This window comes from Antechinus flavipes, chromosome 5 (assembly GCF_016432865.1).
Source record: "Antechinus flavipes isolate AdamAnt ecotype Samford, QLD, Australia chromosome 5, AdamAnt_v2, whole genome shotgun sequence".
NCBI classification, from domain to species: Eukaryota; Metazoa; Chordata; class Mammalia; order Dasyuromorphia; family Dasyuridae; genus Antechinus; species Antechinus flavipes.
Window position 1 is genome coordinate 5,225,722 of NC_067402.1, and position 17,034 is coordinate 5,242,755.

Sequence of the window (17,034 nt, forward strand, 5' to 3'; positions counted from 1 at the left end):
CTGCCAGGCCTGTGGGCTCTGCTGGAAGGAAGGAGTCCCTCTGGGGATGGGTCTGCCCCGAGACTCGCCTTCGGCTCCCCAGGCACAAAAGGGTCCATCCCCATCTTTTCTCCAACCCCAGATCTGGCGAGTGGAGAGCACCGGCCGGGTGCCTGTGGACCCAAAGACTTACGGAGAGTTCTATGGGGGGGACTGCTACATCATACTGTACACCTACCCCAAAGGACAAATCATCTACACCTGGTAAGTTCCCATCATCCCCTGGTTGGCCCGAGCCCGAGGGGAGCCATCTTGCACGTGGGCTTTCCTCCTCCTCCTCCTGCTGCTGCGGTGGAAGGAAGGAATCCGGAAGACCTGAGTTTGAATCCTGCTGTGTGCCCCTGGGCGAGCCACTTCCTCTTTGCCTCGGTTTCCTCATTTGTAAACTTGGAATAATCATGGCCCCTGCCTCCCAGGGTTATTATAAGGGTCAAATGAAATATTCAAAAAGTGCTTCACACGCTTTAAAAAGCCGCGTAACTGATGGCTGTTATCGCAAGCCCGAAAAGGATGTCTCCATGTGGTTCGCTTCCTCTGGTATTTAATGGTCTGGAAGTCCAGGGTTTGTGTTACTTCAGAGACGGGAGCAGCTCGAAGGCAGGTCCCCTCAGTCTCTCAAGAATCCCAGCAAACTCGTTTTTTTAAATAACTTTTTATTGATAGAACGCATGCCAGGGTAATTTTTTTACAGCATTATCCCTTGCACTTGCTTCTGTTCCGATTTTTCCCCTCCCTCCCTCCACCCCCTTCCCCAGATGGCAAGCAGTCCTATACATGTTAAATAGGTTACAGTATATCCTAGATACAATATATGTTTGCAGAACCGAACAGTTCTCTTGTTGCACAGGGAGAATTGGATTCAGAAGGTAGAAATAACCCAGGAAGAAAAACAAAAATGCAAGCAGTTTATATTCATCTCCCAGTGTTCTTTCTTTGGGTGCAGCTGCTTCTGTCCATCTTTGATCAATTGAAACTGAATTAGCTCTCTTTATCGAAGAGATCCACGTCCATCAGAATACATCCTCAAACAGTATCATTGTTGAAGTATATGATGATCTCCTGGTTCTGCTCATTTCACTTACCAGCAAACTCTCAAAGACAGAAAGTTACAAATGAATTGCCCTTTAGCATCCATGGCAGGAATTCCCATTTTGGAACGTTCCCTAAAGCAGCAAAATCTTAGCTCAAGTCTGAAAGTAAAACTCTGTGTGTGTGTGTGTGTGTGTGTGTGTGTGTGTATACGTGTACCTTGAACACACCAGTGTTTTAGGTGGCCTTTAAAACCCTCCATCCCACTGCCTTTCACCTGTTGGATCCCAGTTCCATAAATTTTACCCCACCCCACCCAGCACCTTATCTCCTATCACTGCTCCTTCTCCTTAGTGTTTTTTTAAACTCACTCCACCCAGTCCTTTATCTTCTATCCTTCTCTTGCCCGCGTGTTTCTGCCCTCCCTTCTATCCTGCCCCTCCCTTTTCTTTCCTCTTTCTCCTCCTACTGCTTTATTCTATGCCCAAATGAAAGATTATTTCCTCTTAGAGCCCCAAGTAATGAGATCAAGCTTCAGACATGGCTCATCCCCTCCCTTCTCCCTTCATGGGATCTGTCCCATTATGCCCCCCTTCCTCTTTTTCTTTGATGTCACCACCGAGGCCATTCACAGCGGTTGAGGTTGAGAAGGGGAACTCCAGAAGTCCCAGACCAGTGTTTGAGGTGTCTCAAAAGAATTAGCAGGCTGGAAGCCATTTCCTAGTCAAGGGGCAAAGTTTAGTAAAAGCAATGTGACGCCATTACTGAGCGGACTGATTCTAAGAGAATCCAGAGACTAAAGCAAGGAGATCCGCTTATACAGCTTCCAATCGTAGATATTAATTCTGTGACCCAGGGGTAAGGCTGGGGGGGGGGGGGGATCTCCAGATGAATTAAGGGTAGTCTTCAGATAGGTTGGGTGTGCTTAGTTTGCTGAGGCAGATTCCAAGTCAGAAGACCAAGGAAGCCCCAAGGTCAGGGGACCCCCAAATCACATTACATCACCACCACACCCTCCATCCCTGTAGGCCCCCTCTGTCTGCCCCAATGTCAGATACAGCTTTCAAGAGTTATTAATAGTTTTCCCATTGTAAGATGTAAGCAGTTTGGCCTTTAAATAATATATAAATTTTCCTGTTTTATCTTTCTTTTGAGTCTTATATTTATAGATTAAATTTTCTATTTAGTTTTTTTTCCCCAGTAGAAATGAAAGTCTGTTCACTGAAGCTCCATCACCTTCTCTGAAAGATGCTGAATTTTGCTGGGTAGTTAGTGAATTCTTGGTTGTAATTGCGTCCTTTGCCTTTCAGAATATTAGGTATTCCAGGCCCTCTGATCCTTTATTATAGTAGAAGCCACCAGATCCTGGGTTCTCTTAACCTTTGAGTTGTCTTTGGAGTTTTGCAACAGGGCTCCTTGGGGTTTTCCCTGTGGGATCTCTTTGCAAGGGTGATGGAGTCTTTCAGTGAGTATTTCCCCTCTAATTCTAGAATATCGGGGCGGTTTTCCTTAATGAGCTTGGTCTCTTTTGGCCAATTTTTAAATTTTCTGATCTCTTTTCCGGTCCAGCTGTTTTTCCAATGCGCGGTTTCTTGTGTTTTTTCACTTTTTAGTTTGTTGCCGTCTCCCAGAGTCATCAGCTTCCACCTGCCCTGGTGTAGCTTTTACTGGGTGATGTTCTCACTTTTTGTATCTGGCCAATTCACTTGGGAAGGAGTTTTCTGCATCTTTCCCCTTTTCCAAGCTGTTGACTCATTTTTCATCTTTTCCTTCCCCTGATTTGCCTTTTGTTTGCTTGCAAGAAGCCTCTTTGGGCCGGAAGCCGGCTCTCTCTCCCGGCTCTTCTTCTGGACACTTTGCCCCGGTCCGCGGCGGCGTTTCGGGCTCCCTGGAGCCCTTCCGGGCTCGGCCTCTTCGGCTTTTTGGTGTTTCCTTTGTGACTTTAAGGGCCAGCTCGGCTCCTGGGCTGAGGGGGCGCTGTTCCCAGCTTCCTGGGCAGCCCGAGCCTTGGCTTTGAGCACAGCGCCCCCTGGTGTTTGCAGGGGTAGCTTGGCTGCTCTGACCTGGACACTGCCGGGTTTCCCAGTCTGCCCGAGCTGGGCCTGGAGGCCGCCCCCTGCTGGGCTCCTCTGAGCCAGGAGGCTCTCGCTGCTGACTGGCTGGGACTGAGCCCCTCTCCGGCATTCCCAGGCTGTCAGACCCGTTTCACCCCCGATCTTTCTGGGACTTCCCCCCCTCCCCGTCTTCAGCATGTTTCACTCCGTCAGAGCCTGTCCAGAAGCTCCGTTTCATGGGGTTTTCGAGGGAAACGATTGGAGCAGCTTCCTGGGACTGTCCCACTTATAGCGCGTCTGATCGTACTGCAGTGGTCTGCACGTGATCTTGGGGGGGGGGGTTCTGGGGGAGGGGCCGTCTGGTGCCTCTCTGTATCCCCAGCCTTACACAGCGCCTGGCACATAGTAGGTGCTTAACCTTGGGCTCGTTTAATTGTTGAATTAAAAGCAACGGTTTTCTCAGTACTCCAACGGGCTCAGTGATGGAGAGAGGGGGAAGAGCAGTTTTAAAATTCAGTGACCATTTTCTTGCCATCAGGTTAAACTGCTGGGCACAAGCTCCATGTAAAGGAGTAAATGGGAGCATTGGGGTGGGGGTGTCATCAAATAAAATAACATTGATCGGCATCTCACGAAAGATGCTAATGGTAGCTGTGTTTCACACATGAGGGCGCTGAGGCTCCTCCAGGAACCATTTCATTCCTGCAAGGGTCTCTGCTTCCATTCCTCCTTCCTCTGCACTGTGGGATCCAGCTGGGAACACCTGCAGGAGATACCTAGTACCCAGCAGGGAACACTTACAGGAGACACCCAGAACCCAGTGGGGAACACCTGCAGGAGACACCTAGAACCCAGCAGGGAACACCTGCAAGAGAAACCCAGAACCCAGCAGGGAACACCTGCAGGAGATACCTAGTGCCCAGCAGGGAACACCTGCAGGAGATACCTAGTACCCAGCAGGGAACACTTACAGGAGACACCCAGAACCCAGCAGGGAACACCTGCAAGAGAAACCCAGAGCCCAGCAGGGAACACCTGCAGGAGATACCTAGTGCCCAGCAGGGAACACCTGCAGGAGATACCTAGTACCCAGCAGGGAACACTTACAGGAGACACCCAGAACCCAGCAGGGAACACCTGCAGGAGACACCTAGTACCCAACAGGGAACACTTACAGGAGACACCCAGAACCCAGCGGGGAACACTTGCAGGAGACACCTAGTACCCAACAGGGAACACTTACAGGAGACACCCAGAACCCAGCAGGGAACACCTGCAGGAGACACCTAGTACCCAACAGGGAACACTTACAGGAGACACCCAGAACCCAGCGGGGAACACCTGCAGGAGACACCTAGAACCCAGCAGGGAACACCTGCAGGAGATACCTAGTGCCCAGCAGGGAACACCTGCAAGAGAAACCCAGAACCCAGCAGGGAACACCTGCAGGAGATACCTAGTGCCCAGCAGGGAACACCTGCAGGAGATACCTAGTGCCCAGCAGGGAACACCTGCAGGAGATACCCAGAACCCAGCAGGGAACACCTGCTCAGGGCGCTGCTTTGTCCGTCTCTGCAGGCAGGGCGCCCACTCGACCAGGGATGAGCTGACCGCCTCGGCGTTCCTGACCGTTCAGCTGGACCGCTCTTTGGGAGGGAGGCCAGTGCAGGTCAGTGCAGCGCCGGCTCCCTCACATAGGGGTGTTCCTTGGCTCCCAGTGCTACCTTCACTGCGCACTTGCAAATTTTTTCCCATAACTAAAGACCTTTTAACTATAGGAAAACTAAGTGTTCCTACTTTTTTTCTGTATTTACCTCCTCATATCCTGGAAAAGGAGAAATAAAACCTCTTGGAGCGGCACAGTCTCCATCTTATACCTGAACAATCCATCCCTTCCTCTTTTCTTTCTCCCTCCTCTTCCTCCCTTCCCTATTTCCTTCCTTTCTTCTTCCCTGCTTCCTTCCCTCTTTTTCTCTCTCCTTCCTTACTCTTTCCTTTCCTCCCTCATTTCCCTATTTCCTTCCTTCTTCCCTGCCTCCTTCCTTCTCTCCTCCCTTCCCTCCCTCCTTCCTACTGTCCCTCTTTTCCCTTCTTCCTTCCCTCCCTCCCTCCCTCTCTTCTTTTCTTCTCTCCTTCCTTTTCTTCTCCCTTTTTTCCTTCCCTTTTTCCCCTTTCTTCCTTCCCTCCCTTCCTTTCTCCCTCCCTCCTGACTCTCCCTCCTTTTTCCCTGGGTAGAGAAGAGTTGAGCTTCCAGGAAACCACCGGAGTTTCTTCCAAGGCCTCTCCCTGGCTTGAGCTTTCCTTTGCAGCTTTGCTTTCCTGGAGGGGGTCCCAGGGGGCATCATTGAGCACTTGCTGTATACACAACACTGAGTCCCATGAAGCTTAAATCAAGCATTCTTGGCCTGTTACTTTTCAGGATTTCAGGATTGTTGTTTTCCCTTAATACAAGAGGCGTCCCTAGGAGGGCCCTAGGCTTCCCCAGGCCAGGGGCCCTGACACAAGGAAGGTGAGGCAGGCGGCCTCCCCTCACAGCCTCAGGGGCCTCTGCCCTGCCCGCTCGGTGCCCCGCTCACTCACTCCCCAAGCCTCCAAGTTCTCAGGGGCCGGGCGAGCGTTTGGGGGCTCGGCCGCGCCTTTGTTCACGGTACCGGCTTAAGTGCGGTCCTTGAGCCCAGGACTGAGCGCATTGAGCTCCAGCCCAGCCTCCGTGGCCCCTCACACGGCCGACTGCCGCTCAATCCGCGGATCCTGACGTGCGGCGTTTCCTCCAATCCCTCCAAAGTCCCGGCGGGGAGAGGCCGGAGCCTCGGGGGCACTGGGGCAGAAGCCAAAAGGGAGCCCCTCGGAGGGAGAGGCGACGCGGTCTGCGCCCCGCGGGCGGCGGGTGCTGGGGGGCTTCTCCATCCGGGGACGGAGCTGGCTGGGGCAAACCCAGCCCAAGCGAGAGGCTGCTTGCGGCCACTAGATGGCGGGCCAGGCCCAGGTGAAGGCAGCCTTGGCAGCAGGGAAATCATTGCTCCCCAGGCTCGGGCTTTGATCCCTGGGGCTCGGGCCCTGCTGCCTCTGGGTCTTCCTCAGAGCAGGCCCCTCTGCAAGGCTCAGGCCCGGGGCTCCCCCTCAGGCAGGCTGCATGGGAGGCAGCGCGGCCCCCCTCGAACCAGGAAGACGGGGTCCGGCTTCCACACACCTAAGGGGGGTCCCAGACCCGCCTGGTTCGTTAGCGGATGGTCCCCCTGCTGGGCCGTGGCCCCGGGGCATCCGCTTCCCAAAGGAGCAGGGACCCGCACCCTCCTCCGGAGTTCCCAAGTCCAGGCCCCGGCCCGAGCAGCAGAGCTTGTGCACCGAGCGGCTTGAGGCCCAATGAGTTAAGCTGATGGATGGGCGGGCTCCCTCGCTGGCTGTGCCCGTCCCGGGCGCCTTCTCTGGCAGACCTCGGTGCCAGCTGTGGCTCCGCTCCGGCCGCCGGGACCGCCCCGAACCCTTCCCTGCTGCTCTCTCCGCCTTCTTGCTGGGGGTTATGTTGGGCAGTTGGAAGGAGAATGGGGGTGAGGGTGGAAGGCTGCACATCCCCGCAGTTCCTTGTGTGGGGGAGAGGGGCTCGGCAGCAGACACTAAATCCGGAGTGTCCCCGTGCCTTAGGGGAACCAGGCAGAGAGAATTAAACTCGGTCCCAGGCTCTTCCTGCCCACTCCCCCGGAAGCTGCTCCAGCCTTCAGAAGCCCCCGGTCACGTGTCCCGGGCACCTCCTGATGGGGGGGGGGTCTCCTTTCTCATAGCCCTTCCCCCCTCCCCCCCAGGTCCGCGTCTCCCAAGGTAAGGAGCCGGCGCACTTGCTGAGCCTGTTTAAAGACAAGCCCCTCATTGTTTACAAGAACGGGACGTCCAGGAAAGGGGGCCAGGCCTCCCCGGCCCCCACGCGCCTCTTCCAAATCCGTCGGAACCTGGGCTCCATCACCAGGATCGTGGAGGTAAAAGCCCCCACCTAGGAATGGCTCCGCAGCCGGCGTCTGCTCCTCCCGAGGCCCCGTGCCGGCCCCTCCCTCCGCTCCTTAATTGCCAGTTTTCTGAGCCTGGAAGAGCGCCTCCCTGTGGCGGACGTAGCTCCCTCCCTCCCGAAGCCACCTCCTTCCGGCCCTCGGGCAGCCCCAGACGTCACCCGGGCGAAGGCACAGACGGTGCCTGATGTCCCTGAAACAAGCCCCGGGTACCGTGGGCACGGCCAGGAACCGTGGCCCGGGCGTGGGCAGGAAGCGCAGAGATGAGGGACGGGCCTGAGCCGAGGGGCTTGCAGAGATCCCGGGGCAGGGAGGGGGGGGGGGAGGGAGCAGGATGCTCCTGATGAGAGGAGGAGGGGAGGGCACCAGGAGGGAGGCATTATGGGAGTCCGAGCGGAGTAATGAGGGGGGATGAGCCAAACAGAGCGGGGAGGACAGTCTTGGGAAGTGAGGATGTCAGCCCTGGGACTGGGAAAAAGAGCCCAGCGCCAAGAAGGCAGCGGGATGTAATGGGACCAGGAGCCCCAAGTCCAGTGGGCAGAGAAAGGGCAGCCTGAGACCCTCTGGGGGTTATCCCCAGTCACGCCATTCTGTGATCTCACTGGGGGTCTGGGCCCCCTGCGCTCCGGCTGGACAGGTGCTCTCCCCCCACTTTAAAGGTGGCGGTCTCGGGGCTGCACTGGCGCACCCCCCCTCGGGGCGGGGGGAGGGGGTTCCGGAGTCACGACCGCGGGGTCCTTCCGATTCCAGGTGGACGCGGACTCGGACTCGCTGAATTCCAACGACGTCTTTGTGCTGAAGCTGCCGCGGAAGGACGGCTACACCTGGGTCGGGAGGGGAGCCAGCGAGGAGGAGGAGAAGGGGGCCCGGTACCTGAGCGGCGTGCTCCAGTGCCAGACCGCCAGGGTCCCCGAGGGCCAAGAGCCAGGTGAGCGCCTCGGGCGGGGCGGGGCCGGACACTCCGCCGGAGCCGCCCCTACCTGTCCTTGGCCCGGGCCTGCCGGCAGCCCAGCTAAGAAATCGAGGACCGGCTGCTTTGTCATCTGGACCAGCGGGGCCGGGTGGCGGGGACCCCCTCGAGCCTGTTCTCGTCTGTTCCACAGAGGAATTCTGGGCCGCTCTGGGTGGGAAGAAAGCGTACCAGACTTCGCCCCTGCTGGAAGCCCAGGTGGAAGACCACCCGCCCCGGCTCTTCGGCTGCTCCAACAAAACCGGCCGCTTTCTCGTGAGTATCTCCCGGGCCGTGCGCTTCCTCGGGGGCTGGGCCCGGCCCGGGCTCCGGCTGGTTGGCTCCGGACCTGGGCACTGCTGGGCGCTCCTTTCCTGTGGCCGCCGCTGGGCTTAATCAGGACCCGAAGCACAGAAGCGGGAGTGGGTGCCCCCCGGGCTGTCCCCGGGAGGCTGAGCCGCTCCCCTTGCCCCCCTGGGCCGCCATCCCTACTCCCCTTGCTTGCTCTAGCCCGAGGCCCTTTTGCTCGCCTTGTGGAAGGTGTGATCTTGCTGGGACACCGGGAGCTTTCTCCCTGTTCCTGGTCCTGTGGCCGCTCTTATGAAGGCGATCCCAGTAAGGGAAACGGAGTTGGATGATTCACCGGGGGTCCCCGCAGGGATCCTCGGGAGCTCAGTCTGTACAAAGCTTCAGTGGGAAGGCGGGGACTCCCTGCCCCGGGGCAATAACTGTAACCCCAGGGCAAGGCCGCTCCTCCTCCCAGGAGCTGCTTGTTAAAAGGAACTTGTCAAGGGGGTAAATGCAGAAACCGTGTTTCAGATCGAGGAGGTGCCGGGAGAATTCACCCAGGATGACTTAGCGGAAGATGACGTCATGCTGCTGGACGCGTGGGAGCAGGTAATGGAGGCGGGGCTGGGGCCTTGGCCCTGGGGGCCAATGGGGGGGGGGGTGAAGAAGGGGAAGGTGCTGAAATACCCGCCTCCTATGGCCCGGATGTGGCCCAGACCGGAGTAACCTCCGTGATGGGTAAAGAACAGCGGCCGCGTCCCCCCTGTTGGGCTCTGAGGGCCGCCTTTGCCATGTCTTCCTGCGCGGCCCACTGGGGACTCTGACATTTGGCGCCGTGCGGCAGGGCTACGGGCCGGGAGGGCCAGAAGACTGGGGGCCGAGCCCCATCTCTGAAACGCCTGCCCACCAAGCCCGGCTCCTCCTCTGACCCTTCCTGCCCCAGGCAAACCCCTGGGCCCATGGGGGAGGGGCCAGCCTGTGCTTCCCCCCACCCCCTCCTGATGAAATCACAGGTCTGGGGAGAAGCAGGAGGAAAGGAGCGGGCGGGACGTGGAGCTCCCGAAGCCTGCTCTGACATAGACCCCTCAGTCATAGACTTAAGGCTACCCGGCTTCCCCGCCCCCCCTCAGGCTGGCCCGGACTTGGGTTCTAGGCCAGTAGGGAAGGCGAAGTTTCAGCCTTTTCTGCGAGGACTAGGATCCCCAAGCTTCCCGGGGCGGCTTCAGCCGCCTGGGCCCTCGCATTTCACGGCCTTCTGGGGGGATCTGGGCCGAGCCGCAGAGGGGGCAGACCCAGATGTAAAGGGCCCTTCCCCACCGTGAGCACGGCCCCACCCACTTTGTGTCCCTTTAGATATTTCTTTGGATCGGCAAAGATGCCAATGAAGTGGAACGAACAGAATCCATGAAGTCTGGTGAGCTCCCTGCCTGGGGGAGGGGGGGTTCCTCCTTGTGGCTCTGCTTTTGGGGGTCAGACAGGGCGAGGCTCACCCCACCTCAGCCACTGGAAACCATCATCCCCCTCATCCCCAGATTTTCAGACTAAACACCCCCTTCCCCAGTTCCTCCAACCACCCGCCTGCCAAATGAGGGGGCTGGACGCGCAGCCCCCGGGACATTTGTGAATAGGTGATAACTTTGTCGTTGCTGTGCCTCCCACTTTTCTCCTTCCTGAGAAACACTCCTAGCACACAGTAGGCATTTCATAAATGTTCATGGGCTGAAAGGTTGGCAGGTGGGTGTACACAGTAGGCACTTCATAAATGTTCATGGGCTGAAAGGTTGGCAGGTGGGTGTACACAGTAAGCACTTCATAAATGTTCATGGGCTGAAAGGTTGGCAGGTGGGTGTTCCTGCTTTTTCCAGAGCCAAAACAAGGGGTTCTTTTACAGCGGGGGCAGCCAAGGTCACAGAAAACCATGAGACATAACCCCCCGCCCAGCTTGCCGAGCTCTGGTTCTGTGGCGCAGCCCCTACGGCTCCCTCCTCCCCCGGGGTCTCCCCCATGGCCACTGGGCTCTTTCCTTGGGATGGCAGCGTTCCTCTCATCCGGTTAGCTCACAGGTGACTCGCCCTGACACTGCGGCAATTCTCTTCCCAGCCAAAACCTACCTGGAGACGGATCCTTCTGGGAGAGACCAGGGAACCCCGATCGTCATCGTCAAGCAGGGGTACGAGCCGCCCACGTTCACAGGCTGGTTCCTGGGATGGGACGCGAGCAGGTGGCAGGAGAATTCCCGGTCAGTGTAAACGTCCCCGCCGCCGGCACGAGTCACCTGGATTTGCTGCGTTCTGTTCCCCCAGTGATGGCAGAAAGGGCGGCCCTCAGACTGCCAGCCTGGGGTTGGAGCCTTTCAAGGGCAGATGATGCTCCCCAGTGCTACGGGATCATACGGGGACTTTGGGGGTGGTGGGGTGCAGGGGGGCAAAGGCAGGCCAGGGGGCTCATGTTCTGAGACCGGTCCAGGAGTCTCTCTTGTCACTTGTCACTTCACTGCCTCCAAATCCTTCCCCGGCAGCCCCCGAGGAATGGAGCCTGTTCTTTGTGCCCGAGGGGCTTCATCAGGTGGGAACTAGCCCTGCCTGTGTCCATCAGGAAGCAGCGGGGGCAGCTTTCCCAGGTGACTTTTCCTTCCCCATAGAGAAAAATTCTGCCATAGGAAGTGCTTAATCAGGCTTGGTTGAATGGAATGCTGCTTGGGAGAATACGGCTGGGGGAAGACCGAGTTCATTAAGAAGCTTAGGTTCTTTTTCTTTCTGGAAAATTAATTTCTATGTAATTATGCCAAACATTTTCTAACAAGAATATCTTTTTCTAATTTTTCTAATTATTCGTCTAATTTTCCTGGGCTTTAAAAACAAACTTCAGTCTTTTCATTTTTAAGTCATGACTTTTTAGTGAAAAAACAAAAAACAAAAAAAAAAAGATTTTGCTTTTTGAACTTGGAAATATATTTAGTCACACAGGATAAAATCTTGAATAAGACTTTAAATATTAAGAGAAACAATTGCTAGGAATGCCTTACATAGTGACAATCAGCTCCAATTGTCCTCAGCTTATTGTGCTATTAAATGTGTTTAAATATTTAAGCACATGAATAAACATGAATATTAAATCATTATGTCTTTAATTTGCCCTGAGTTACTCTGTTAATGTTGTTGGCGAAGTCTGGCTTGATCTAGGAAGCTACATGTATACAAGGGTATATAATAAGAGGCAAGTACCTCATTAGGTCCTTCCAGCAGCTCTGAGAGGCAGGAAACTGGAGCAAAATTTCGCGTCTCCCCTGGGGTCACACAACTAGTCGGGGTCTGAGGGATGATTCCAATTCAGGGCTTCCTGTCTCCCAGACCAGGACACCTCTGAAGCCAGCGGGCTGCCAGACCACAAGGCCCATTTGTTCTCAGGGATCAATTTCAAGAGCTTATATTTTTTCTCCTTCGTCTCTTGGCGGTATTTTAATCTTATTGGCGAAATCGTTTCAAGTTGGGAAAATTTCACAACTGAACTGACTTGTAGGTGGAAGTTATGACCTTTGAGCAAAACTACAAGAAAGGGCAGTCCCCTTTCACCGGCTCTTCTAGTCCCCACTGGTCCCCATTAGGGCGTCAGAGCAGACAGAATGCCCACTGGGCACTGCCCAGAATCCAGAAAGAAGCTGCCAGGTTCCCTGTCACTTAATTCGCCAATGTAGCATCTTTGTTCTTTCCTGGCTCCCTCCTACAGGCCTCCTTCAGCTCAAGCCATTGTAGTTCAGTCACAGCTGATTCTTTCCTGATCCCTTGTGGGGTTTTCTTGGCAGAAATATTAGCGTGATCTGCCATCTCCTCCTCTAGCTCATTTTACAGACGAGGACACTGAGGCAAACAAAGTTGTGACTTACCCTAAGTCTCACAGCTAATTACTTGTCCGATTTGAACTCAGGAAAATGAGTCTTGCTGACTCCGGCTCTGGTGCTTTACCCACTGAACTACCTAGCCACCCCGTGGTATAAGACTGTATGTAATATGATTTGGAGAATGCTAGAAAGATCTCTTCCTCCAAATACCACAGTCCCAGAAATTCTGCCATTCAGATTCATTCCTTTTAATGACACATTGTCATTTCTGGCATTGCTCTTAATACAGGAATAAATGTTCCTCAAAGAACAAACGAGTTTATCAGATCGTCTTCCTCAGTGGGCACCTGAAGCACGAGGTCAGACAGGAGAAGACTTCAATTATGTGGGATGTTAGCCAGAGGCTAAATCTGGCCTTTGGATCAAAGCTTCTCTTTCTTTCTAGGCCGGGTCAGGGTTATCGGGAGCAGCAGAAAATGGCAGGCAGACGGGACCCCTACAGGTTAAGTGCTTTACAATTCTGATCCTACTCAGTCCTCATTATAAGCCTTAAAAGTAAATGCTGTTGTGCTCCCTATTTTTCAGTTGAGGAAATTGAGGCAGACAGGTGAAGTGGCTTGCCCAGCAGCTCATAAGCATCACAGGTAGGATCTGAATTCAGAACTTTCTGAGTCCAGGTTCAGCCGCTCTCCTCTAGGCTTCCCTGTAACCTCTGCTAAGTGCTAATGAGTAACCCCCAGTTCTAATTAAGTTCCTCACAATCAATAGCTTTTATAAGTCCAAACATTTGCTCCACCACTCACGTCCCTACGCCACCTCAATGACCTTGGACTCCCAAGTTCACACTGAGACACACTATGTGAGTTCTTGGCTACCAAGGATCCCTCCTTGCTAAAGGTCAGAAACTCCAATCCACTCATTTAATAAATAATAAGAAAGGCAGAACCCAAGGACATTTCATAGGGTCCTATTCTGACCTCAGTGGGAAGAACCAAAACTTCTCCCTTTCTAGACTGATTGCCCACCAAAATTGAGGAGTCTCACTAAAAGCAGAATTGCCAAAAATGAAGAGAAAATGTCCAAAGCTCCGGCCACTGGTGCCAGTTCCCAATACGGAGCCATTTGAAAATCCTCTTCCTGAGTACATGGCTAGTGGAGGGAGAGAACCAGTTATGAATGCCCCACAAGTGCCCAGGTCTTCAAGGCTCTTCCTTTGAATCATCACAACCCGTTCGAAAGGGTCTTTCACCCGGGGACCCTGCATCAGCCTGGGACACAGACACATACATCAATCCCCCGAGACACAAGAAAAAAGACTGAATGAATCACAACTCTCCCTGAAGGCTGTTTCAAGCCAAGTACACTGCCGAAATACATGCACACACCATACACTAACCCAACCAGAATCTCCACTCAACAGATGGTCAGAGAAACAAATTCAGCAGACAAGTGGGATGAAGCAAGGCCGCTCACATCAGCCAGGGTTGCGTGGATCCGGGCTTGACGAGGACCCCAAAATACCCCTAAGATGTGAGAGACGCGAGACAGGAAACTAGCTGGAGGAGGCCACATATTGTTACAACTTTCTGTGGCGAGCGCTGCTCAGGAAATCACAGGAAACACAGAGTGTTTGTTTAAAACACCTGAGTGTCCCAGAAAACCAGGATCCCAGTCAACAGAATGAAGTCTGATAATCTAGAAAAGGGGAGACTGGGAAACCAGCATTAGAGATATAAAAACCAGTGTAATGGAATTGGGGGGTTCTAAGCGTATTCTTGGGAGGCAAAAGAGGTTCCAGAAGGAGATCTGAGCATGAGAGAAAGTCACCATCAGGAAACGGAGAGATGGTTGGAGCCGTTCTCAGTTCTAGATCTCTCCTAAATGCCATTCGTTCAATAGTCACTGACGATGTTCCTGTATGAACTAGAGCAGGGCCACAGGCTAACAGAAGGCAGGTTCTGAGCACAGGCAGCGGAGCTTGGGGGAAAGTGAAGAGAACCATCCGCCCCCCCTCCCACAAAAGTCTGTCATGTCACCCATAGGAATCTTCTTTGTGGTGGGCAAGAGAACAAAGGGAGCAGCTCACCCATGTGCCCCACGAGAACGGGCCGCTCCACAGTTTAATGCTTTTTGTCTGTTCTTTAAAGAAATCAAGCATGGCGAGCTTCCAATGTTCCTGTGTAATGACCGCGTATTTAAAATCAGCCAGAGTCAGGAATTCAGGTTAAGGGAAAAATCTTCAATATTTATTGAAGTGAAGAGGTGAATAAAGATTGGGATAGCAAATATAGGCATCTGCGACAGGAAGCCAGCTAAGAGAGAGAGACGCGAAGAGCCGAGCCAACCATGGCAATGGCAGTCCCAAAAATCTCTCCTCCCCTTCCTTTTCCACTCCCCTGCCTCCACCCACCAAAATTGTCATTTCCTATACAACACATCAGGACTTGCACAAAGAGTGGGTGGGGGCCATTCTTTCTCCAAGCTTATCTATTAATAGAGTATGGTCCAATTACTATTTAGCCTCATGTGCTTGGGACCTCAGTGCATCAACTCAAGCCTCAGCCCATTACATTCCTGTTCATGTTTAATACGGGGAGGAGAGTGTTAAAGAAAAAGGAGACGAAAGACATATAAATATATCCTCATCAATTAAAATCGCGGAATGACAACTGAATAAGGAGTTGATGGTGGTAGGTCTTCGACCTCAGATAAAGGAAACACAAAATGCTTACCAAGAGGATAAATAGAGGGGCCATCGATTCCCTCAATTGCAAGAAAAAACTCTTCAAAAATATAAAAGGGCAATCAATCTACGAGAAAATGGAAACGATGGACGAACTGAGGATGATGGATCGAGTAGTCTCAAACAACAACTAGAAAATCACTACATCTGAAAGGTCTAGCCTTAAAAATGAGAAAATAATGGACTAAAGCTGGAGCATGTTTCAGAGCTCTTTAAGAGCATCTAGGAAGTAGAAGAATCAAGACAGATGAGGTGTCCCATGGAATCTCTTTTATAACAATGTGCCAATTATGGCCAAGAAACCATCCCAAGGAAAGAGCGCGGTACCTGGGTGACAGGAGGACGTAGGAAGGAGGAAAGAGAGCAGCATTAAGTCTTCAAGTGAGCTTTGGCCAAGGATTTTAAGTGCCAGGGAGCCAAGACCATTCGATCTCATTGGTATGGTGGGGGTGAGGGTGGGGGAGATAAGACAGCCTAAATTTATGGGTTCTTATTATAAAAAAGAATGAAAAAGTGTATACAAAGTTAAAACTTCCCAGGGGCTTAAGTTGGTCAATTTTTTTCTGTCAAAACTTCCAGACTTGCAATTTCTTCAGCGGACTGACCAACAAGGACTTTACTCCTAACATGGGCCATAGAATAGATTGGCTCTCCAGAGCAGATTTACTACACAATCCACTCATGGGATGGCAAAGCTACTAATTTAACTTTCTATTTTTGTTTTGTTTTGTTTTGTTTTTTGCTGAGGCGACTGAGGTTAAGTGACTTGCCCAGGGTCACACAGCCAGGAAGTATTAAGTGTCTGAGGTCAGATTTGAACTCAGGTCCTCCTGACTTCAGGGCTGGTGCTCTATTCACTGTGCCCCCTAGCTGCCGCTACTTTCTGTTTTCTAAAGGCACAAAATAGGGTGAGAATGCCCTGGCAAGATTGGCACTTCCTGGCGTTCTCTCCGGAGAGAGTGCCTTTCACTTCCTTGCAGTTGCCAGCCTCCCAGAGGAGCCCCACGGCCCTCCTCGTGCCCCCATTCGCATCAGCAACTGCTCAGCTCTGCCATTTTCTAGATGATGTGGCTTCTCCTGTCTCTTGGCCACTTGTGAAGACTGTTTGGCCTCCATCTTGCCAGGTAGCATGAGTCGACCACCAGCCTCGCAACCATTAAAATTCAGAGACTTTGTGCGGAAAGGGCCCTCCCACCACACACAGCCCAAATGGGCAGCAGTTCTGGGAGCAGCGTGTCCGACTTGTCCATCCGGAAGCCCACCGACTGGCTTTAAATGCCAGAGGCCACATCGCCCCACAAAGTGCGGCAGCTTTCTCCCTCTTCCCACTGCCACCGAAGGGAAGACACTGATTAGCAATTTCCTCCCATAATGCAATCAGGAGAAAGAGATTCAATGGCACCTCTAGTTTTCCCCTTGGTAAGCATTTTCATGTTTGCTTTTTCTGATGACGAAGATCCTCTAGCATCAGCTCCTTATTCACTTGTCATTCTGGATTTAAATTGACTAGGATACATTTGCATATGTTTCATCTCCTGGAAAAAGATGGGTTTCCAAATGTGCTTTGCTCCTAATGGAGTCCAAGATATTCAATCGTCACCGCATTCTGTCACCTGTGAAAACAACTCTTAATTTAGTTGTCCTGACAAAGTCTGTACTGTTTAGAGGAATCCACTTCCACGCTAATATAATAGCAAAGGCAGCTCTATTGTGATTACCAGGGCAAAATTTTTGGTTCAGCTCTTATTAACCGAAAATGGCAGGTGACCTGACTACCTCTACAAGTCCTAGAATGTTTTCAATAGATTTTAATTGCTATTTTTGGTTTTTATCTTCCTTATCTCTTTTTATCCCTCTCAGAGAACAATCCTTTATTAAAAAACAAACAGCAAAACTAATAGAACACACATGGAAAAAACTTCTCTTTATAGTGGCCTTCTACTGCCATGAACCCCCACTTCTGTGGGAATGGGGAGTTCTGTCTTTTTGTGCTTCCTCTTTGAGACCAAGCTTGGCCTTCTTCGCTTTGCAATGTTCCATCACTGCTGTTTGCTGGTTGTTCTTCACTTCCAGATTTGTGCAGTCATCCGTGCCTG

General features: G+C 52.8%; 1 protein-coding gene across 1 annotated transcript in view; it reads left to right on the top strand.

Moving 5' to 3' along the window:
- The window catches only part of SCIN (scinderin), a 34,336-nt gene extending 22,861 nt beyond the window's left edge, over positions 1–11,475 (top strand). Inside the window, exons 9-16 of the mRNA XM_052000648.1 lie at positions 122–243; positions 4,701–4,791; positions 6,923–7,093; positions 7,871–8,048; positions 8,224–8,345; positions 8,889–8,966; positions 9,711–9,771; positions 10,458–11,475. Of these exons, the coding sequence (XP_051856608.1) occupies positions 122–243; positions 4,701–4,791; positions 6,923–7,093; positions 7,871–8,048; positions 8,224–8,345; positions 8,889–8,966; positions 9,711–9,771; positions 10,458–10,606 (972 nt within the window). The 3' untranslated portion in view covers positions 10,607–11,475. The remainder of the gene's footprint in view (positions 1–121; positions 244–4,700; positions 4,792–6,922; positions 7,094–7,870; positions 8,049–8,223; positions 8,346–8,888; positions 8,967–9,710; positions 9,772–10,457) is intronic.
- Positions 11,476–17,034: the final 5,559 nt, after the last annotated feature.